Source organism: Cnephaeus nilssonii (assembly GCF_951640355.1).
Source record: "Cnephaeus nilssonii genome assembly, chromosome: 9".
NCBI lineage: Eukaryota > Metazoa > Chordata > Mammalia > Chiroptera > Vespertilionidae > Cnephaeus > Cnephaeus nilssonii.
The window spans coordinates 84,929,503-84,948,718 of NC_137080.1; the positions used below are offsets into that span (position 1 = coordinate 84,929,503).

The 19,216-nt window shown below is 51.9% G+C and overlaps 3 protein-coding genes across 4 annotated transcripts; 1 reads left to right on the plus strand and 2 right to left on the minus strand.

The window, feature by feature from the left end:
* Window positions 1-4,857: 4,857 nt before the first annotated feature.
* On the minus strand, window positions 4,858-9,776 carry RRP36 (ribosomal RNA processing 36). The gene is made up of 7 exons (XM_079780864.1): window positions 9,621-9,776; window positions 7,228-7,375; window positions 7,026-7,092; window positions 6,843-6,947; window positions 6,428-6,502; window positions 6,216-6,333; window positions 4,858-5,588 (listed from the first exon to the last, which is right to left on the minus strand). The coding sequence occupies exons 1-7, from the start codon at window positions 9,709-9,711 to the stop codon at window positions 5,452-5,454; spliced, it is 741 nt and encodes a 246-aa protein (XP_079636990.1). The 5' UTR covers window positions 9,712-9,776; the 3' UTR covers window positions 4,858-5,451.
* A 220-nt stretch (window positions 9,777-9,996) lies between these two features.
* On the minus strand, window positions 9,997-17,006 carry KLHDC3 (kelch domain containing 3). The gene is made up of 11 exons (XM_079780863.1): window positions 16,867-17,006; window positions 14,319-14,531; window positions 13,967-14,143; window positions 13,725-13,840; window positions 13,200-13,271; window positions 12,855-13,068; window positions 12,688-12,774; window positions 12,432-12,540; window positions 12,230-12,303; window positions 12,028-12,106; window positions 9,997-10,614 (listed from the first exon to the last, which is right to left on the minus strand). Exons 2-11 carry the CDS (start codon window positions 14,470-14,472, stop codon window positions 10,548-10,550), a joined length of 1,149 nt encoding a protein of 382 aa, XP_079636989.1. The 5' UTR covers window positions 14,473-14,531; window positions 16,867-17,006; the 3' UTR covers window positions 9,997-10,547.
* Window positions 17,007-17,200: 194 nt separating this feature from the next.
* Window positions 17,201-19,168, plus strand: MEA1 (male-enhanced antigen 1). Of its 2 annotated transcripts, none has more exons than XM_079780622.1 (4): window positions 17,201-17,278; window positions 17,817-18,097; window positions 18,182-18,284; window positions 18,797-19,168. In XM_079780622.1, exons 2-4 carry the CDS (start codon window positions 17,828-17,830, stop codon window positions 18,946-18,948), a joined length of 525 nt encoding a protein of 174 aa, XP_079636748.1. In that variant the 5' UTR covers window positions 17,201-17,278; window positions 17,817-17,827; the 3' UTR covers window positions 18,949-19,168. The 2 variants fall into 2 exon arrangements, with proteins under 2 accessions (XP_079636748.1, XP_079636747.1); XM_079780621.1 differs by having other exon boundaries at window positions 17,216-17,307.
* The last annotated feature ends 48 nt before the right edge of the window (window positions 19,169-19,216 follow it).

Here is a 19,216-nt window from a genome sequence, read left to right on the forward strand (position 1 = left end):
GTGGAATTGGACCAGTCACTGCGGCATTCTCACGAGCACTGGGTGTGGGAGCATTTGACATGGTAAAGATTTTGCCAAAGGCCACCACACCCGGCAGTGCGTGCACCTTCCCTAGGTAAGGCGGCCAACGTGAAGGTGAGGTGAAATACCCTTGCAGGCACCCAGGAGCCGGAAGGTGTGCCTGTCCGGACGCAGCTCCCGTGAATTCCTCGTCGCCGCACAGAGCTGCCCGCTGTCACCAAAGCTAGATCCCTGCCCTGTAGGCAGGCCTGTGCTGCTGTGATTGCTGCCCTGGCACCACTCACACGGAGGGAGGGCAGGTGAGGCTGCGGGACCCGGTGCCAGGGCTGGAGCTCTGCCTCTTGGCAGGGGCATTAGGGGAGGAGGGAAGGAATATCCCAGGCATCCAGAGTTCATGGTTCTTGCAGCCAAGAAGTGATGAGGAGAAAGCTTCAGAAGAAAGGCGGCGGGTGAAGGGGTGAGTCAGGTGGTGAGCGAGGGCACAGAGGCCAGACAGAGAGAACTGGGTGCCAGCCAGGGCTGAGGTTTGGAATAGAATCTGTAAGGGAAAAGAGGTCAGGGTTTGAGAGTCGGGGTGCCTAGGACGAGGCAACAACCCAGAGGGCCAAACAGGGTGGACACGGCGGGCCTGGCCTTGCCTTGGTCTGCAGTCGGGTGGCTCCAAGGTGCTGTCGGTGGCCTGTTGGTCTGCCTGTTCATAAGGCAGAGGACGGCAGGCAGCAGCAGGCTGGGGCTGCTGCAGTCCTCACTGGGAGCCTCTCCCCCTCTGAGCCAGAGATCATGGCCTACTCTCTTCTATTGGTCCAGGCCATGCCGTGTGTGTGTGTGTGTGTGTGTGTGTGTGTGTGTGTGTGTGTGTTTAATCCTCACCAGAGGATATTTTCTCCAGTGATTTTTTTTTTTTTTAAAGAGAGAGCAGAAGGGAGGGAGGGGGAGAGGGAAACAGTGATTGGTTGCCTTTGACACGCACCCCGACTGTGGGACTAGGGATTGAACCTGCAACCCAGGTACATGCTCTTGACTGGGAATAGAACTTGGAACCCTTAGGTATGCAGGCCGACGCTCTAACCACTGAGAACGCTGGCCAGGGCAGGCCATGCCTATTCTTGAGGTTGCCTTTATGCCCACAGCTTTTTGCTCTTCTGCTCTTTATGAGCCTATTTTTCCCGGAGACGGGAGACCCAGGGCCCCTGGGCTGTAGTAGCCAGGCCAGCATGCACCACATGTAGGGGACACGGTGAGTTTTTCTCCCCCTCCACCCATGTTGCTGCTGCCTCCTTGGCTCCTGCGTGGGCTGAGCTCCACCACCACACCACTAGTCTTCCTCACTGCACTCCTTCAACCCCTTATTCATCCTCAGCCACCTGCCCCTCGGTCTCCCACAGGGGACCTACCTGCTCATCTGCAATGGACGCATCTCCAGCAATTCTTAAGGGAAGGACACACCAGCTGTGGCCCCCCAAAACGTTGCATGTTCCTGTCTGCAGTCCAGCTCCTGTGTTGCCCACAATCTAACCCCACCCCCAGACTTTGCCCACATTCAGCCATCCAGTGAGCAGTGCTGACTTTGCCCTTCTCACCAGCACCACTAAAGACCCGAGCCTCTTTGCCCTCAGGACTTCCCATCCCTAGAGGGCGGACCTTGGATCACTCTGGACAGAAGTTTGCTACCCTGACCCCGTGAGACCATCCCCACAGCTGCGGTTCCTTATATCCCTACAGCTGGTTTGCACAGCAAGGGCCACATATTGATTCCATTTATATGAAATGTCCCAAAATAGAGAGAAAGTGTTTAGTGGTTTCCTAGAGCTGGGGGCACTGGGAAGAAATGGGAAGTGACAACTAGAGTATATGGGGTTTCTTCTTTTGGGATTGTTGAAAATGCTACACAATTGATTGTGGTGATGGCTGCATGATTCTGTGAATATATTAAAACCATTGTATTGTACGATTTATTTTTTAATATTTAAAAAAAATTTTAAAAATATATTTTATTGATTTTTCACAGAGAGGAAGGGAGAGGGATAGAGAGTTAGAAACATTGATGAGAGAGAAACATTGATCAGCTGCCTCCTGCACACCTCCCACTGGGGATGTGCCCGCAGCCAAGGTACTTGCCCTTGACCGGAATTGAACCCGGGACCTTTCAGTCCGCAGGCCGACGCTCTATCCACTGAGCCAAACCAGTTTCGGCCAATTTATTTTTTTAACATATATTTTTTATTGATTTCAGAGAGGAAGGGAAAGAGAGAGAGAGAGAGATCAATGATGAGAGAGAATTGATTGGCTGCCTCCTGCATGTCCTACATGGGATCGAGCCCACAACCCGGGCATGTGCCCTATGACCAGGAATCAAACTGTGACCTTCTGGTTCATAGTTGATGCTCAACTACTGAGCCACACTGGCCAGGCAAATTGTACATTTTAAATAGGTAAAGTGTATGGTATATATGAATTATATTTCAATAAATCTGTTACCAATGGGGGGGGGGGAGCGCGGAACAGAACAAAAGCAAGCCCCACCTAAACACATCCATAGCTGAAGTTCAGAGCTGGCCAATGTCTCCTCTGCACCCTTGAAGGGAAAAGTAGCAGTTTGAAGGCTTAGGGGCCAGTCCAGCCTGAAGTGGACATACGTTTTCTTTTTTCTTTTTTCTTTTTATTTTTTTAAATATATTTCATTGATTTTTCACAGAGAGGAAGAGAGAGGGATAGAGAGTTAGAAACATCGATGAGAGAGAAACATCGATCAGCTGCCTCTTGCACACCCCCTACTGGGGATGTGCCCGCAACCAAGGTACATGCCCTTGACGGGAATCGAACCTGGGACCCTTGAGTCCGCAGGCCGATGCTCTATCCACTGAGCCAAACCGGTTTCGGCTGGACATACGTTTTCTTGACCACCTTTCATCTGAACCCCCTTCTCATGCTTGGAAACTCCCCACCATAAATCTAGATATAAGATAGAGTCCACCTCCCACCATATAAAAGACTTGCTTTCCCAGCATCCTCTTGCAGCCATGTGACCAAGGCTTGGCTAATCAGATGCCTCTGCTGGGAATTGCTCAATCTAGAGCAAAGCAGGAGGGAAAGTGGGGAGGACCTTAGGTGGCAGCAATGACATCTTCACATCAGCACTCTGGTGCCAAGGTAGAATTTAGAGTGCATTGAACTGCTCAGATAATCAGGGAAATACTAATTAAAAACACTAGGAGCTTCCACTTCACACCTGCTAGGATGGCTATAACCAAATTACAGTAACATGTTGACTAAGCTCCCCCGCCCCCCCTTTTTGAGCTCCTCTCCAACCTCCTCGGTGTTTCTATGAGCCTAATAGTTAAATGGTCTTTTTCTGCTTTTATCAGCCAAAAGCTGTTCTTTGGCTTTAAAGTAGTATTGACACGTGTCATCGGGGACCCTGCAGCACTAGATCCCTCACTCCCTCTGGGCAGGCAAACTATCTGGACAGCTACAGCCCTCTCCGCTTCCACCCAGTGGGAGCAGAGCATCGTACGCTTCATCTGACATTTCTGTCATCAGAACGCCTTTCACCCCCCACCCCCCAATCCCATTAGCATCCCGCAATAGACGTCCTAGTTTCTAATTCTGTCTCTCTCCCTTCTCTTTACAGCTGTTTTTTGTTAGTCTTCCTAATGTCTTGTTAATTTCTTGATTTTTTTTCAATCCTGCTTGGAATTTCCTGATTGTTAGTGTTTATAAACTTCAATTCTAGAAAATTCTCAGCCTCTTTGAAGTATTCACTCCTTCTGGAACTCTGGTTATATCACACCTTCTCACTCCATCTCAGTGGTTTTCCAACCTCTTTACCTTAGTTTCCATTTCCTTGTATCCCTGGGCACTTTCCATCTGTGTAACTTTCTCAGATCTACTTCAGGTTCATTCTCCTTTTAGGTGTCTAACCTGCTGCTTAACCATTAAGTTTCTCAATTCATATAGCATATTTTTCATTTTTAAGTTTTACTTTAATCAAACCAATTTGGTCCTTTCTTATAGTCTTTTCTTTTTTAAATATATTTTATTGATTTTTTACAGAGAGGAAGAGAGAGGGATAGAGAGCTAGAAACATCGATGAGAGAGAAACATCGATCAGCTGCCTCTTGCACACCCCCTACTGGGGATGTGCCCGCAACCAAGGTACATGCCCTTGACCGGAATCGAACCTGGGACCTTTGAGTCCGCAGGCCGACGCTCTATCCACTGAGCCAAACCGGTTTCGGCTCTTATAGTCTTTTCATTAGTCATACTTTTTCTTTAAACGTAAGACATTTTCTATTTTTTACTTTCAACATCCGTTGTTGCTGTTCTAATTCTGTTACCTCTTGCTGGTGGTGGTTTCTTTCCTTGTGTGCTTGGTGTTTATTGTAAACTCATAGTCCTTGAGGTTTATCTGAAGGAATTCCTTCAGGCCTGGTTTACAGTACAGTCCTGAGAGAACTGCATTTGCTCCTGCTGGGTCCTGGAGGCTCTACCAACCCCAGGCCACTCTGTATGATCAGGTTGAGGATTTCCCAGCCCAAACGTGTAGTATGAATTCTAGACCCACACAGTATTGAGCCAGCCGTCCTGACATTACTGGGAAAGCTATTTTGTCCCCATCTCTTACCTCCCCTTGCATCCAAACGATAGCTAAGTAGGTGAGTTGTGGGATTGGTTCACTCTTTAAATGATCTGCTCTTGGGTCTCTGATCTGACTTCTCACTTTGTAGGAGCCTTAGATTTAGGCTCCCCGCACCGCCCCCTACCCTCCCCCGCCCCCCCCCGCCCCGGACACACACACACACACACACACACACACACACACACACACAAAGCAGATGAATGACAAGAATGTTTATTAACTGGCTCCTACATAAAGTCCCAGTCCTGGGAGCCGTCAACAGACTCTATGGCCTTCACTAACCTTAAGGTCCCTGACCCTTTTTCTTCTGTCAGAATCATTGATTTCACAGCAACGAGGAATGTCTGGCCTGCGGGCCAGATAAGGCCCATGGCATCATTTGGTCTGGCCCTGCCAAGGCATTAGGGGTGAGTTTTAAAAAAATTAAATGTTTGATTAAATATGGCAGCTAATTTTTTAAATTGATAATACTGTATGGCCCACGAATGATGTTATAAATATACAAATGGCCCTTGGCAGAAAAAAGGTTCCCCATCCCTGGTTTAAGGCAAGGATGGGAGGACACGAGTACATGATGAACCAGATCCAAGCAGAGGAATGTGGCATGGCAGAAGGCTGAGCTGTTCTTGTCCATCCCTGGGGCAGCCCAAGAACCCGCTAGTCATCGCGGAGCCAAGGGCAGCTGTGATCCTTGTCCTTGAATGGAAAGATCCAGAAGAGGCCAAGCCCGAGTCTGTCCCCACAGATCCATTTCTCACTGGGGCAGTGGCAGAGCTGAGGTCAGTGTCTTACTAGTCTTTATTCACAGGGAGATGTCGCCTGTCTTTGCCTGCGTTTCGGCGTCTTTTTCGACTCAAGAAGCTGTCTAGCTTCTTGCTGCGTTTCAGCTCCTTGAACTTCTCAGCTAGGACCAACTGGCGCTGTTCAGCTAGAGGACAGGGAGAAAGCAAGCTGGTAAGCAAAAGCAGAAGCACCACACTTGCCCTGTTGCCCAGTCAATAATTCTCAACCACTGTGCTGGGACACATGACTTAAGAGTTCATGGGTGTAAGCAAGGTGTCTTTTTCTCTGATTCCATTCTTTCACAACTCAACCAACTGTGAGCTTCTATGTGCCCAGTCCAGCATATGTGGGGGGTACAACAGAGATAAAAGCAACACCCTGCCCTGGGCACGTAGCTCAGTTGGTTACATGGTCATTCAGATATGCCAAGGTTGTGGGTTCGATCCCCGATAAGAGAACATACAAGAAACAAGCAATGAATGCATAAATAAATGGAACAACAAATTGATGTTTCTCCTCCCATTCCTCTCCCTCTGAAAAATCAAAAAACAAACAAACGAAAAACCATACTGTGTCATATCATTAAAAATAAAATAAATAAAAGCAACACCCCCTGCCGATAATCTAATTTTAGGGAAATAAGAATGGGTAACTCCTCCCCACAGTATTTCTACTCTCCTCCTAATATACGATGGGATCCAGCATTCATGCCTCCTTTAGGGCCTCCGACCCCCTGCCCTGTACCTAGCCTGTCACAGCTGTGCCCACTCACATTTCTTCAGGAAGTATGGACGATGGCCCTGCTGGGCCTGAGCCCGCCGCTCCTGCTTCAGAGCCAGGTGCAGCTCCTGCTGCCGCTTTCGTTCCTGCTGTGCCATTTCTTGCTGCTCCTGAGAAGCAAAGATGAGATGGGGGTGTGAGGGACTGCGAGTTGCCTCCTGCCTTGAACTACTTTTACCCCCACCCACAATCTGACTCACTCACCATTCGCTGAAGCAGCTGCTGCAGCTTCTCATGCTTCTCCCCTGAACGGTGCTTCTTCAACTGCTTTTTCACAAGCTCCACCGTGGGAAACGGATGTGGTGATTAGCATGTTGTAAATGTTAGCTGAAATTCTGTGCGAGGCATTACTCTAAGAGGTTCGCATGTGTTAACTTGGTAACACAATGAGATAGGAGTTATTATTTCTTTTTATGATTAGAAAACTGAAGCAAAGCCAAGTTGAGTAACTTGCCAATGGTAAGCTAGTAAACTGATGAGCCAGGATTTGAAGATAAGCACCAAATTAGGGAGAATTAAATCTGCCCACCACTACGCTCCCAGTTCCCTCTGCCTGACTCTAACCTGTGTCCTAGTTTCCCAACCCCGGAAACCAGTGACCCAGCCTCATGCAGCACACCTGTTTCTCTTTGGCTCGGATGTCATTCAGGAATTGATACGTTTTGTCAAACACTTCAGGATTATATTCCCCTGACAAATCGTCAAAGCGGGGGTCCCGGGCTACCTTTGGAGAGAACAGAGAGAATATAAAAATACAGTTCAGTCTCCTTTCACAAGAAAGCACTTCCTGCCTCTTTCTCACCTTCTTACTGATGGGGACGACTTGACGCAAAAATGGCACCCGGACCTTGGCTGACATTTCCAGAGGCCTATGGAGAAATTCAAGGACAGGTCAAGGGGACTCCAGTCTTGGCCAAAGGCCTCCTACTTGCCACCTAAGAAAGTAGACACCGACTCAAGGTCCCACACATCCTCCAACTCCTGGGGCAGGCCTTGCTCCTCACCTGTGCTTATCTGCAACACATGCATTTTGGACAGGTGGTCTAGAGCCTTGCTTCTTAGTGCTGCTTCCAGCTACCAATTGTTTGTATGTCTTAGTCCCCACTTGGCTCTGCAATTCCAACAGCTCCTCAAATGACACGTTAGATGTGTCTGTAGAAGGAGGTGAAGATAGGGGACACACACAATTCAGCTCAGCATTTCCCACTGCTGGAAAGAGCATTCCATTCTCCTTAAGGTAACTGATCCTTTCCAATACCCCATCCAACCAATCCCTACAGGTCCTGAGCAGCACAGGCTGTCATGGTGCTGTCATCCAAGTTCCCAACTGTTTCAGCGACCTTGGGCCCTCCCCTTGCTAAGGTGTATATGTAAGGCCAGCGGTGGACCGAGTCCCAGTCCCTTCTTTTTCACCCTCTTAAATGATTCCTTCACAGGTCTCCCCACAAGGGCCTGTCTCCCTTGCCCAGTTACTGTTGCCAACGCTCCGGTTCATCCTCTCAGCACCTCACCCTAATCAGTGCTCGAGTCTCCTACCTGGTCTCCCAACCTCCAGTCTCACTCCTCTCAAAGTCATGCTCCCCACTTCAGTTTGAGAGACATCTAAAATGTAACTCTGCTCTTATCACTCCAACCTCATTACCTACTCCACATAAATATACTTCAGATCATGTCACTCCAGAACTCAAAACTCCCCAACGCCTTACGTCTTTGCTCAGCGTAAAAGTGGCCGGAAGCCCCAGGAGACCTAGCCCCCATGTTGTATCTAATCTCATTTCCTACTAATCTCTTCCTTCCACTCCTCTCTCAACTGGCCTCCTAGCAGTCGGAGCAGGAAGGTGTTCTTTGCACTTGATGCTGCCTCTGCTTGGAGCACTTTCTTCAGATACATTTATCACTTCTCTGCACCTCTTTCAACCATGGCTCAAATGTCACCTACGCAGTGAGGCCTCCTCTGATTACTTATAATTGCACCCCCTCCCCTGCTTTCTCTCCATAACCTTGTCACCTTTTTGGAAAATTGAGATATAATTCACATGCCATAAAATTCACCCTTTTACAGTATACAATTCTGCTTTACTACCTTTTAATAGACTAATTTATGTGTCCTTTTTTTAAACTACCCTTTCTAAATGATAAATTCCATGAGGACAGTTTTTGGCTGCTTATTCACTATTGTATCTCCAGCATCTAGAACTGTGCCTAATTACACACACACACACACACTGAGTGGCCAGATTATTATGATCTCTGAACGCATAATAATCTGGCCACTCAGTGTATATCCTATATAATAAAAGGCTAATATGCAAATTTGTCCCCTCAACCAGGAGTTCGACCAGCAGGCAGGCCGGCCAACCGCCCATGTCCCCTCCCCCTGGCCAGGCTGGCTGGACCCCACCCATGCATGAATTCATGCACTGGGCCTCTAATACACACACACACACACACACACACACACACACACACACACACTGAGTGGCCAGATTATTATGCGTTCAGAGATCATAATGATCTGGACTCTGAGTGTTGTGTGTGTGTGTGTATGTGTATATATATTTATTATTATTATTATTATTATTATTATTATTATTATTTTCCCCCAGAGAGGAAGGGAGAGGGACGAGATAGAAACAAGTGAGAATCATTGATCGGCTGCCTCCAGCACGCCCCCTACTAGGGATGGAGCCCGCAACCAGGCACCTGCCCTTGACCGGAATCGAACCTGGGACCCTTCAGTCTGCAGGCCGACGCTCTATCCACTGGGCCAGACCCGCCGGGACTGCCACATTTCTTTCATCTTGACGTACCGAATCCTTCCCTGGCACCCCATGCCCTGGCCTCAGTGCTTTCCCACAGGCGTCTTCTCCCTGGGGAATCCTTCCTCCTCCCTTAACCTGCTCAGGATGTCCCAGCCCAGGAAGCACCCCCCCTCTCCCCACTTCCCATTGCGTTAAGGCCGCTCCTGGCTGGCCTTTGGAGAACTTAGCAGGCTCTCGGTAACCGCGCTGCCGGCTCGGACACCGCCAAGGCGGGGAGCCCGGACCTGCGCTCCTCCCGCCCCGCGGCCTCCCCGTTCCGCCGGTCCCCGGCCCCCGCCGTCCTCCCCGTTCCGCCGGTCCCCGGCCCCCGCCGTCCTCCCCGTTCCGCCGGCCCCCGGCCCCCGCCGTCCTCCCCGTTCCGCAGGCCCCCGGCCCCCGCCGTCCTCCCCGTTCCGCAGGCCCCCGGCCCCCGCCGTCCTCCCCGTTCCGCCGGCCCCCGCCGTCCTCCCCGTTCCGCAGGCCCCCGGCCCCCGCCGTCCTTCCCGCCCCGCGGCCTCCCTGTTCCGCAGGCCCCCGGCCCCCCCGTTCCGCCCGTCCCCGCGGCCTCCCCGTTCCGCCGGCCCCCGCGGCCTCACCCTTCCGCAGCCCCCCGCCGTCATCCCCGCTATCCCCGGCCCCGCCGGGAGACCCGGCGGCCGGCCCGGCGCGGGACCTCGCTCTCGGCATCAGCTCGCACGGCGCGGACCTACGGCGTGGTTTCCGCTCTGGTGGCTCCTGCCCCGCCTCTTCCGGCAGCTCAGGAGGCGGGTCCGCACCGGCGGAGACGCCAGACCCCAACACGCCCAGTGCCCGCTGCCGGGCAGGGGCGCTCACTCCAGGTAACGTGGCCACTTTGTCACCTGGCCCTGGACTCCGCGCCGACGAGAAGGTGGGCCAGGCCACGTGGCATTTGACCTGGGAGTGCCCCCTGGGCAAGCTCCTGCCATCCCATTTATTCCACAAAGACAGATCATTCGTTTAGAGGTCTTTAATTCATTTTTATAAAATCTGAGCTGGCTGTGAGCATCAGGGTTACAGCAACAGCTCAAGGAAGGGGTAGGATTATCTGCTGGTCCTCGCCTTCCCCGGGTCAGGGCGAAGGAGGTTTCATGGCAACAGCTGCAACTTCTCTCAGCTCCCATTCAATGCTCATGGCTCAAGCAGGGGCGAGGTGAAAATAGAGCGGAGGGAAGCTTCCGAGGACCAGACACTGCTTGCTTCTCCCTTCTCCCCATTCCCTTCACTTCTCAGAGCCCCGCTGGCCTGGGACAGAGCAGAGTCCAGGAGCAGTTGGAAGAAGGTGGATGGGACAGAGCACCAAGGGAAGGGGCCCTCGGCCCAAGGGGGGGGGAACCTAGCCCTCCCCCCACAGCTCCCCACTGATTCACAGCACAGAAAACACCTCTAGTCCAACAACTCCATGTGGAGGTATACCAGGGTCCAAAGGGGCAGGCGGGTGAGAGACAGGCAGGGGCAGTGAAGACAACAGCAGGCTCAGGAGGGATGGTGGCAAAAACTTCCTTCTACCCATGGGAGGAGACGATGGGGCGACTGATATTGCTGTTGGTGGTCATGGCATTCAGCTCCCACCTGGAAGGCCAGCAGTGACAGGTGTAAAGGACAGGAAGAGGAGCCTCCACCCCCAAGCCCAGAATTGCTATCAAAACTAGGAATACATCAGTGCCTTCAACTTCCTTAAACCTTAACTACCCACAGCCACCTCTTCCTTACAGCTCTACTAGATTTAACATCAGACCCCGCCCACCACCAAATTCAACACCACCCACAACTCCACCTGCAAGCTCATGTGGACTTCCTGTTTATGTTTACATGTTCTTTTGCCCAACACCTGGAGAAAAGCATGGGTGTATACATCTCAGTAAATTTCCCAGCCTAGCTTTCCTCTGCTCAGATCCAACCAGGCAGCTCCTCCTATCCCATTTCAGGAATGCCCATTTTTGCTCTCAACTATTATCCCTTTCAGAAAGAAGTCTGATTTGGCTCTCCTACCCTCCCACCCCAGGTCTTCCCCACCCATCCCATTGTATTAAAATTAAATCCCTCTTTTTGACCATTCTGTCATTATTAAAGATTTACCAAGACCCTCCCTATAGTCTACTTGATTTAGGTATGAAAAGGAAAATGGGGGGGGGGGGGGGGCTTGCAACCTAGTTGGGTATCTGGTTAAAACTGTAGTCTTACTTCCCCACTCGGACTGACTTGGGCGGAGCTGCAGAACCTAACCCCAGGGCCCTGCTACAGCTGACTTGGGCGGAGCTGCAGGGACCCTCAGGAGCCCACCACAGGAGGAGATACATAGGTCAGAGCCTCCCCACGTTCAGTTCAGGCTTTGGATCCAGAATTCCCCTGGACTAGCAGATCTGCGAAATAAAGGTTAAACTTTCCTCCCTCAGAGTACTGGCTGATCGTGCTCCCATGCATTCTGCCACAACAGGTATTTGCATATATGTCAATACTAGGCCAACCTATGAGCCACTAGGTCAGCCTTGTACACACCATGTCACTGAAGACTGATCACATAGACCCTCAGCAAGTAAGAGTTAAACTGAACTGACACAAGGAAAAGGATGTGACGCAGAATGACCCAAAAGGGCATAATTATATACAAAGTACTTTTGGTACCTGATTTAGACCTAAGAGTGAAATTAAAAGGGAAGGAGCTAGGAAGAACCTTCCTTAATTCCAGAACTAAGGTGATTCAGAGGCTCCTAAACTTGTCTTTACTTTGCAGGTAGGTTCTAAGATTTAATAAACTTTTTCAGAATGTTAACGAAACAACCGGTATAGGCTCAGATCTCAGGAAGTGATGCTCCTGAGCTTTGTTTGAAAAACAATTTTTTTTTCATGTAATTTACACCCAGTGGACAGTCTATATCTCCTTCCATCTCACTCTCCACAAGAATTCTATCTCTTCCATATGAGGTCATGCTTGTGCTGCCACTGACTCTCAATCAATCCCTCCTTTCCAACCACTCACTATACCTGATGTCATGGGGCAAACAGGACTGGTCCAGGTTATACTGAATTACAGCCAGTTTGCACAGAGTCTTCAGACTAGGGCCTTTAGAGGAAGAATGGGAGACAGGGACATAGTCAAAGCCAAGGAAAAGATTCGGTCCTGGATGTCACCACCCAGAGACAGGGACCCTGATGGCAGGAGCACTTTGGGAATAAGTATACTTACTAAAGTCCAAAATGTGTAAGTCAGAATGATCTATGAGGTCAAACTCATCTCCCAGGCCTTCCTCAGGAGATGGACTGTAGAGATCAAAAGAGAGAGAAAGGAAGGAGGAAAGAATGCTCATGAGACCCTTCTTGCTCAAATGCCTCCCAGTTTAGTCACAGACTTAGGGCCTTCCCTGCACCCTCCCCTCTCTCCTACTAACCTGGTACCCCCAAAGAGGACAATTTTGTCACCAACAATACAGCAGCACTGGCGCCGGCGTGGACATGGCCCCTTTCCCTTCGGTTCAATCTTTTTCCAGGTAAAGGACACTAAAGAGAAGTTTACATGGAGATTCAATACCTGCCCAGGCCAGATATCCTCTCCAACCTCAACCTCTCACCTACTCAGGATTCTTTCTTTCTTTCCCTCCCCTCTCACGTGTTCCTTGCTTCTCCCTTAGAGGCAGTGTTCTTTACCAGGGTTAAATTTCCACAGGTCATGGAAGTGCCGGTTCAGCCTTGCATTATAGCCACCAAAAATGTACAGCTCCCCATTGTAGCCAACTGGAAGGAGAGAGGAATGTCAAGAGTGTGAAGACAATGGGTGGGAAGGAGGACTCTGCAGGGACATAACAGACACTCACATGCTGAGTGGCTCCGGCGCCCCTCGGGCAGCACCGGAGTGGCTGGACAGTCCAGCCAGGCCTCAGTCCTGGTGTCAAAGACTCGGATGCGGTTGCAGTAAATCTCATTGTTGGAATGGAACGGCCCAAATCGGTCAGCGCGACCCCCAAAGACATACATGTGACTGCCCAGCATTGTGGCTGAGTGGAAGTCCCTCCAGCGTGCAGGATTGCCCTGGGCAGGAGGGTGAACAAGAGAGATAAGGGTGAGCAAGAAGGCTGGGAAAGGATCTGCTCTCACTATTGAACTTCCTATGGTTTCTTCAATTGAGGGTGGGGGTCTGGGAGAAAGAAGAAAGGGCAGACCTTTGTACAGATAAGGGTCCATGTCATGGTGCTGGTATCCAGCTTGTGAATGTCATTGGAAAAGCAGTCCGCCTGAATGGGAAGAGAAAGGAAATGAAGGAAGGAATATAAGATTGGGTCAGTAGTCTCTGACCTCCATCCCTCCTCTCAAAATCCTGCAAAACAGCCCCAGCTGGTTTGGCTCAGTGGATAGAGCTTTGGCCTGCAGACTAAAGGGTCCTGGGTTCAATTTCAGTCAAGGGCACATACCTCAGTTGCAGGCTTGACCCCAAGCCCTGGTTGAGGCACATGCCAGAGGCAACTAATCGATGTGTCTCACACATCAATGTTTCTCCCGGTCTCCCTCACCTCCCTTCCACTCTCTCTAAAAATCAATGGAAAATATCCTCAGGTGAGGATTAACAACAACAACAACAACAACCAAAAACCCTGCAAAACAAGCCAAAGCCTCCCATACAAACCACCCTCAATTCCCCTCCTCTATCTCATTCCCACCCCAAACCTCTACTTGCTTTCCAGACCTACCAGTTGCTCGTAGCCCCCAAAAATGTACATGGTCTTGCCCAAGACACAAGCCGAATGTCCGTCCCGGGCCCCAGGAATTGTTCCTAACACTCGGGGCGTGGACCACTTGTGAGTATCTGAAGGAGATGAGAGGTTGGACCAATTAAGCAACTCTGACCCTCCTGAGTTGCCCTATTCCCAACCCAGCCGACATCTTCCCAGCCCGTGAGGTACCATTTGGAAGAACAGAGCCCCATACTCACTGACGTCAAAGGCGTAGAGCACATTGCAGGCTCCTTCCGTGTCATTCCGCCCGCCCCAAAGGAAGACCGTATCATCGATGAGGACGGTTGAGTGTCCATACCGCATGTATGGTACCACAGGAGGCTGCCCGCGGATGGTGGGTCTCACCGGGGGCAGCTTTGTCCAGCGCAAGGACACTGTGGGCACAGCTCAGCTCAACCCTGGAACCCTCCTTCCAGGCTGTCCACCTTTTCCCAAACCAGATCTTCATTCCTTCATCCCCTTTGGCCACAGCGACCACCACCAAAACTCATTCAACCACCTGTTTCCCTCCCCAATGGGCACCCAGGGATGTTCCCGGTATTAGCTTACCTGCATTGAAAATGTGCACATCAATCTGACGCAGCGTTTCGTAGTCTTCACCAGAGCAGTAACCCCCGAAGGAGAATACCCGGTGCCCAACAGCCACTGCAGCATGGTTCACCCTGCGGGGCCCGCCCTCCAGGTGCACTGTCCACCGTAACATCCCCTGGGCCACTGGTTACAGCAACATGCCCCCCCGGCACGGCCTGCTGCCTCTGCTACCTGCACACAAATTAGGGCCACACAGGCCTTTGCCTGGCTCACCAGGACTCTGCCCAGGACCAGCACTTGCCTCCCAGTGTCACCCGGGTGCTCCTCCCACACCACCCCTCCACAGCTCAGGTGGCTGGCCCTGCCCCAGAGGAGCTGCTGAGGTCAAGGAGCTAGCCCTGGCCCCGAGTTCTCCAAAAGCAAAGGGTGGGGCCACTCCAACCTGACTGCCAGCTCAGAACTGCTGATCAAGGGCTCAGCAGCCGGAACCGGTTTGGCTCAGTGGATAGAGCGTCGGCCTGCGGACTGAAAGGTCCCAGGTTCGATTCCGGTCAAGGGCATGTACCTTGGTTGCGGGCACATCCCCAGTAGGGGGTGTGCAAGAGGCAGCTGATCGATGTTTCTCTATCATCGATGTTTCTAACTCTCTATCCCTCTCTCTTCCTCTGTAATAAAATCAATAAAATATATTTAAAAAAAAAAGGGCTCAGCATGATCATCCCCGACTCATGGAGGCTCTGCCCTCCCCGTGGCCTGGCACAAGCTCCAAGCCCCCTTCCCAGGCTGCTGGGTTCCCTGGTACCTCTGGCTCTGCTCTGCTTACTGCCACCTCTCTAAGAATCTCTGTGCTCTTTAAGATGGGGAGAGGGATCTCAAAATACTCAGAGCTATTAATAGCTCAGCCAGCCCCAGACAGTCCATTGAAAGCTGGCATGGGGACTTCCAAGCAGAAAAGCTTTTAGAGTAGATTAGTTCCCCTATCCAAGATGGGGTGGGGTCCAGGACAGGGACCTCCATATTACCATGGATGGTTAACCCCTCATAGGAAGCTCTTGTCAAACCGAGCTGTCGTCATTGGGGTCACCAAGGGCCCTTCACAGGCATGAGGAGTTCCTTTAACAGCTGGGCCTGGTGTGCTGCCAAAACTAGGAACTTAATCAGAAAGGTATGTGTCTGCTGTAGATTGAGGGAGTGGGGGTGGGGAGGAAGGGTTTCCTCCTCCTGCCACTTCCCCAACCCTACTACGGTGCCAGAGACAAGCTGTTCCCAGCAGCTGTCCTCCCCCAAGGGTCCCGAAAGGGGGGTGACGGTGGGAGTGTGCACTGGAAACGAGAAGGGAAGCAAAATGCCCTTGGGCAGGGCATGAAAAAGACCCAGGTTCGAGGGCTGATCTCTTTAAGACAACCTGCCAGCCTAGTGATAATGGGTACATTTGAAGCCCGTGTCAGGCAGAGCCTCCAGTGACTGGCACTGCCTTTGCTGGCAGGCACCTGCTGGGTCTGGGTGGATCATCTTCTCCCTGTTCAAGGCAGAACTTCAGGCACAGAGAGAGCTCAAGGGAGGCTCCTTGAGAAAAAAAAGGCATGGCTTTCAGCTGGCTTGCAAGTCCCTAACCACCTCCCTCAACCCCCACCCCAGGCTTTAAATAGCCACCATGCCAAACCTGACAGAGCCCCAGCAGGAAACTGGTCTCACTTGATTACTCTTGTCCTCAATCCAAAATACCTGGGATCTGGGCTTGTAAGGGGATAGATAGGGAGGCTGAAGGGCTTAAGAATGGGAGTCCTTTGTCTTCCCTCATAGCTTCTACTCCCTGCAACTCCATCACCGTAAAGAACTCACAGGAGTAGAGAGAAGCAATTCCATCCAGAGGTGGAGAGAGAATCTTAGCTTCTCTTCCGTAAGGACAACTCAAGCTCATGGAAAACAAGCCCCCAAAGTCTCAGGGGCTGTGTTATCTTGGAGTTTCCCCCACACTCCATCAAGGCCGCATTCTCAACTTCTTCAATTCCCTTCATGTGCCTACCCCCTCTCTGGTCTCTTGCAATTATCACCCCCCCCCCCCCCATTTTTTTTAATCTGAGAGTTTTGCAGTTTTCTCCTTTTTCCTTTTCCCACCACCCCAAGCTCCACCCAAAAGTTCTCCATTTTCCCTCTTCCACTGAGGGAAAAACGCTAACAATCATTGTCCCCTTTGGCCAGAGATATTCCTCCCTGTATGTGACGCTATCTCTGGATTCTTGCAGTCATCCCAACCTCCCCTCCCCCACAGCGCCGGCCCGCCCCCCCCCCCCCTCCATTATCCTTAGCTCCCCCGTTCTCTTCATAACCAGTCTTCCTTCCAGGTCCCTCAGTGCCTCCTCCAGCCACCAAGCCTCTCTCACCTGTTACCTCACCATTCCTCCGCGACCCTTCCCCATTAACACGCTCCTTTCCCATCATCCCCTTAGTCCCCTCCCCACCCCCACCTCAGCACCCTCAGGCCTCTCCCTCACGGCTCCAGCTCCAGACAAGGACGCCCCCAGCACCACCAGTTTCCTTGTAACATCAACCCACCCCGGGCTACCTTGTCAGGCCGGGCCGGGGCGGGGCCGCGGGCAGCCTGGAACCCGTTGAGCGCCAACCGACGACTCGGTCTCCAACGAGATAAACACAGCCAGGCTCGATTCTTCCGGCGGGCAGCGGTGTGCGCACGTGCAGTCCGAGCTAAGTTCCGAAGCCTACCGGGACTTGTAGTCCATCAGTTTCGAGAGGCACGCGAGGTGCTGAGCAGTGGACGGCGCTCAAGGAGATTCTACGCATGTGCGGGTGTGCCAAAAACCGTGGGGGTCACTGGGTAATGTAGTTCTTTGTTTGAGCCGGGGATGAGGGAGGCGGGGCAGGGGGCGGAGTCGTTGTCCCCTTTCGCGTCCATCATGAGCACTGGGCGGGGCTGGAGGACTAGACGCCCCGCACGTCCTGCCCCGGCGGAAGTGAAGGTGCGGGTTCGGCCGCGGGCTCTGAGCGGGTGAGGCGCGCGGAGACACCGGCGCCGACCATCGGTGGGGTGGGGGTGGGTGTGGGTGGGAAACGCCGCAGCTGGGGCCATTGGAGGGGAGCCCCTGGGGCCTGAAGGGCGTTTGTCAGGTGGTACAGAGGGGAACCCCATTGAGAGGGGAGAAGGGGACGGGTACGCCTTGCCTTTGGGAGCTGGTTTGCCCATCCGAAGTTCCCAAGTCAGGAGTGGGGGCGGGAAGGCGGGGTTCTGGAAGGGGTGTGTTTTGAGAGATGGCTTAGCCTCTGGTTCTGCTGTTAAATATTTAAGAAATGGCCGAGCAAGGCGGGGGGGCCTCGGCTCGAGGTAAGAGCCCGACTTAAAAGGTGAAGGGCTCAGGAGATGCTAAGGTGGGTCGGGGTGCAGAAGGTTGGGCGTTTAAATGTTTTGTGGACACAGAAGGAGACCACAAGGAGCTGGATGAGTGGCTGAATGCACAGCTAATTTAATCAGATCCCTCTCATGCCTCCCTGTTCTTGCAGCCCTTGCCCGGATGGCAGCAGTAGTTCTAGGGGGAGACAACATGGGCCCAGAGCGTATCTTTCCTAATCAGACTGAGGAGTTAGGGCCGCACCAGGGCCCCACAGAAGGCACTGGGGATTGGAGCAGTGAGGAGCCTGAGGAAGAGCAGGAGGAAACCGGGGCAGGCCCAGCTGGCTACTCCTACCAGCCCCTGAACCAAGATCCTGAACCAGAGGAGGTGGAGCTGGCACCAGTGGGGGATGGAGAAGATGTAGTGGCGGATATCCAGGACCGGATCCAGGTAAGATGGAGGAGGCATTATTCCTGGAGGTGAAGTTGGGATCCTTGAAGAGCTGTCCCTGAACTGTCTTCTCTGGCTGTTCAGGCCCTGGGGCTTCACTTGCCAGACCCACCATTAGAGAGCGAGGATGAAGATGAGGAGGGAGCTACAGCATTGAGCAACCACAGCTCTATTCCCATGGACCCAGGTAAAAAATCATTCTTTTCATTATGGAGGAAAGGAACTGGCCAGAGCCAATAGAGGTCACAGAGCAATACCCTGTTCCTAAAATGACAGTTTGTAATCTAATATTTTGCAGACTTCAGAATCCAGGTGAGCCCCAGCTGGTTTTGCTCAGTGGATAGAGCATCAGCCTGCGGACTGAAGGGTCCTGGGTTTGATTCTGGTCAAGGGCACATGCCTGGGTTGTGGGCTCAATCCCCAGTAGGGAGCGTGCAGTAGGCAGCCGATCAATGATTCTCACCATTGAGGTTTCTCTCTCTCTCCCTCTCTGAAATCAATAAAAAAAATTTGTTTTTAAAAAAGAATCCAGGTGAAATGCTATTCTGTTAGACTTGGGGAATGGGCAGGCTAGCCTAGAAATAACAGACAGATTTGGTGACTTTACTAACCCAGTGGTTCTGGGTTAATTCAAGGAATGGGCAGGGAAGTTGGTCCCATCTTTTCTATCCTCTAATTGGTCTCTGCCTGTGATTTCAGAACATGTAGAGCTGGTGAAAAGGACAATGGCTGGAGTAAGCTTGCCTGCACCAGGGGTTCCTGCCTGGGCTCGGGAGATATCAGATGCCCAGTGGGAAGATGTGGTACAGAAGGCTCTCCAAGCCAGGCAGGCATCCCCTGCCTGGAAGTGACCACCTTGAGAGCTGCCTTATCTCCCTGCATTCCACTGGAACCAGCACAGGACTGAACACATCCCTGGTTGTAACGCCCATCTCCCTTCCACATCAAGGCAAATCAAACTTCTTCTCAGAGACCCACTTTATTCAGTCTGTACATATGGGGACATCGGCCCAAGCCCAACCCACCATAGCATGTATCACTCTGGAGAATAAAGCACCCTATGTACACAGCCCCAAGCTGCACTGCCTGTGCCCCTGGAACCCGGGTCTGGCTCTCCTA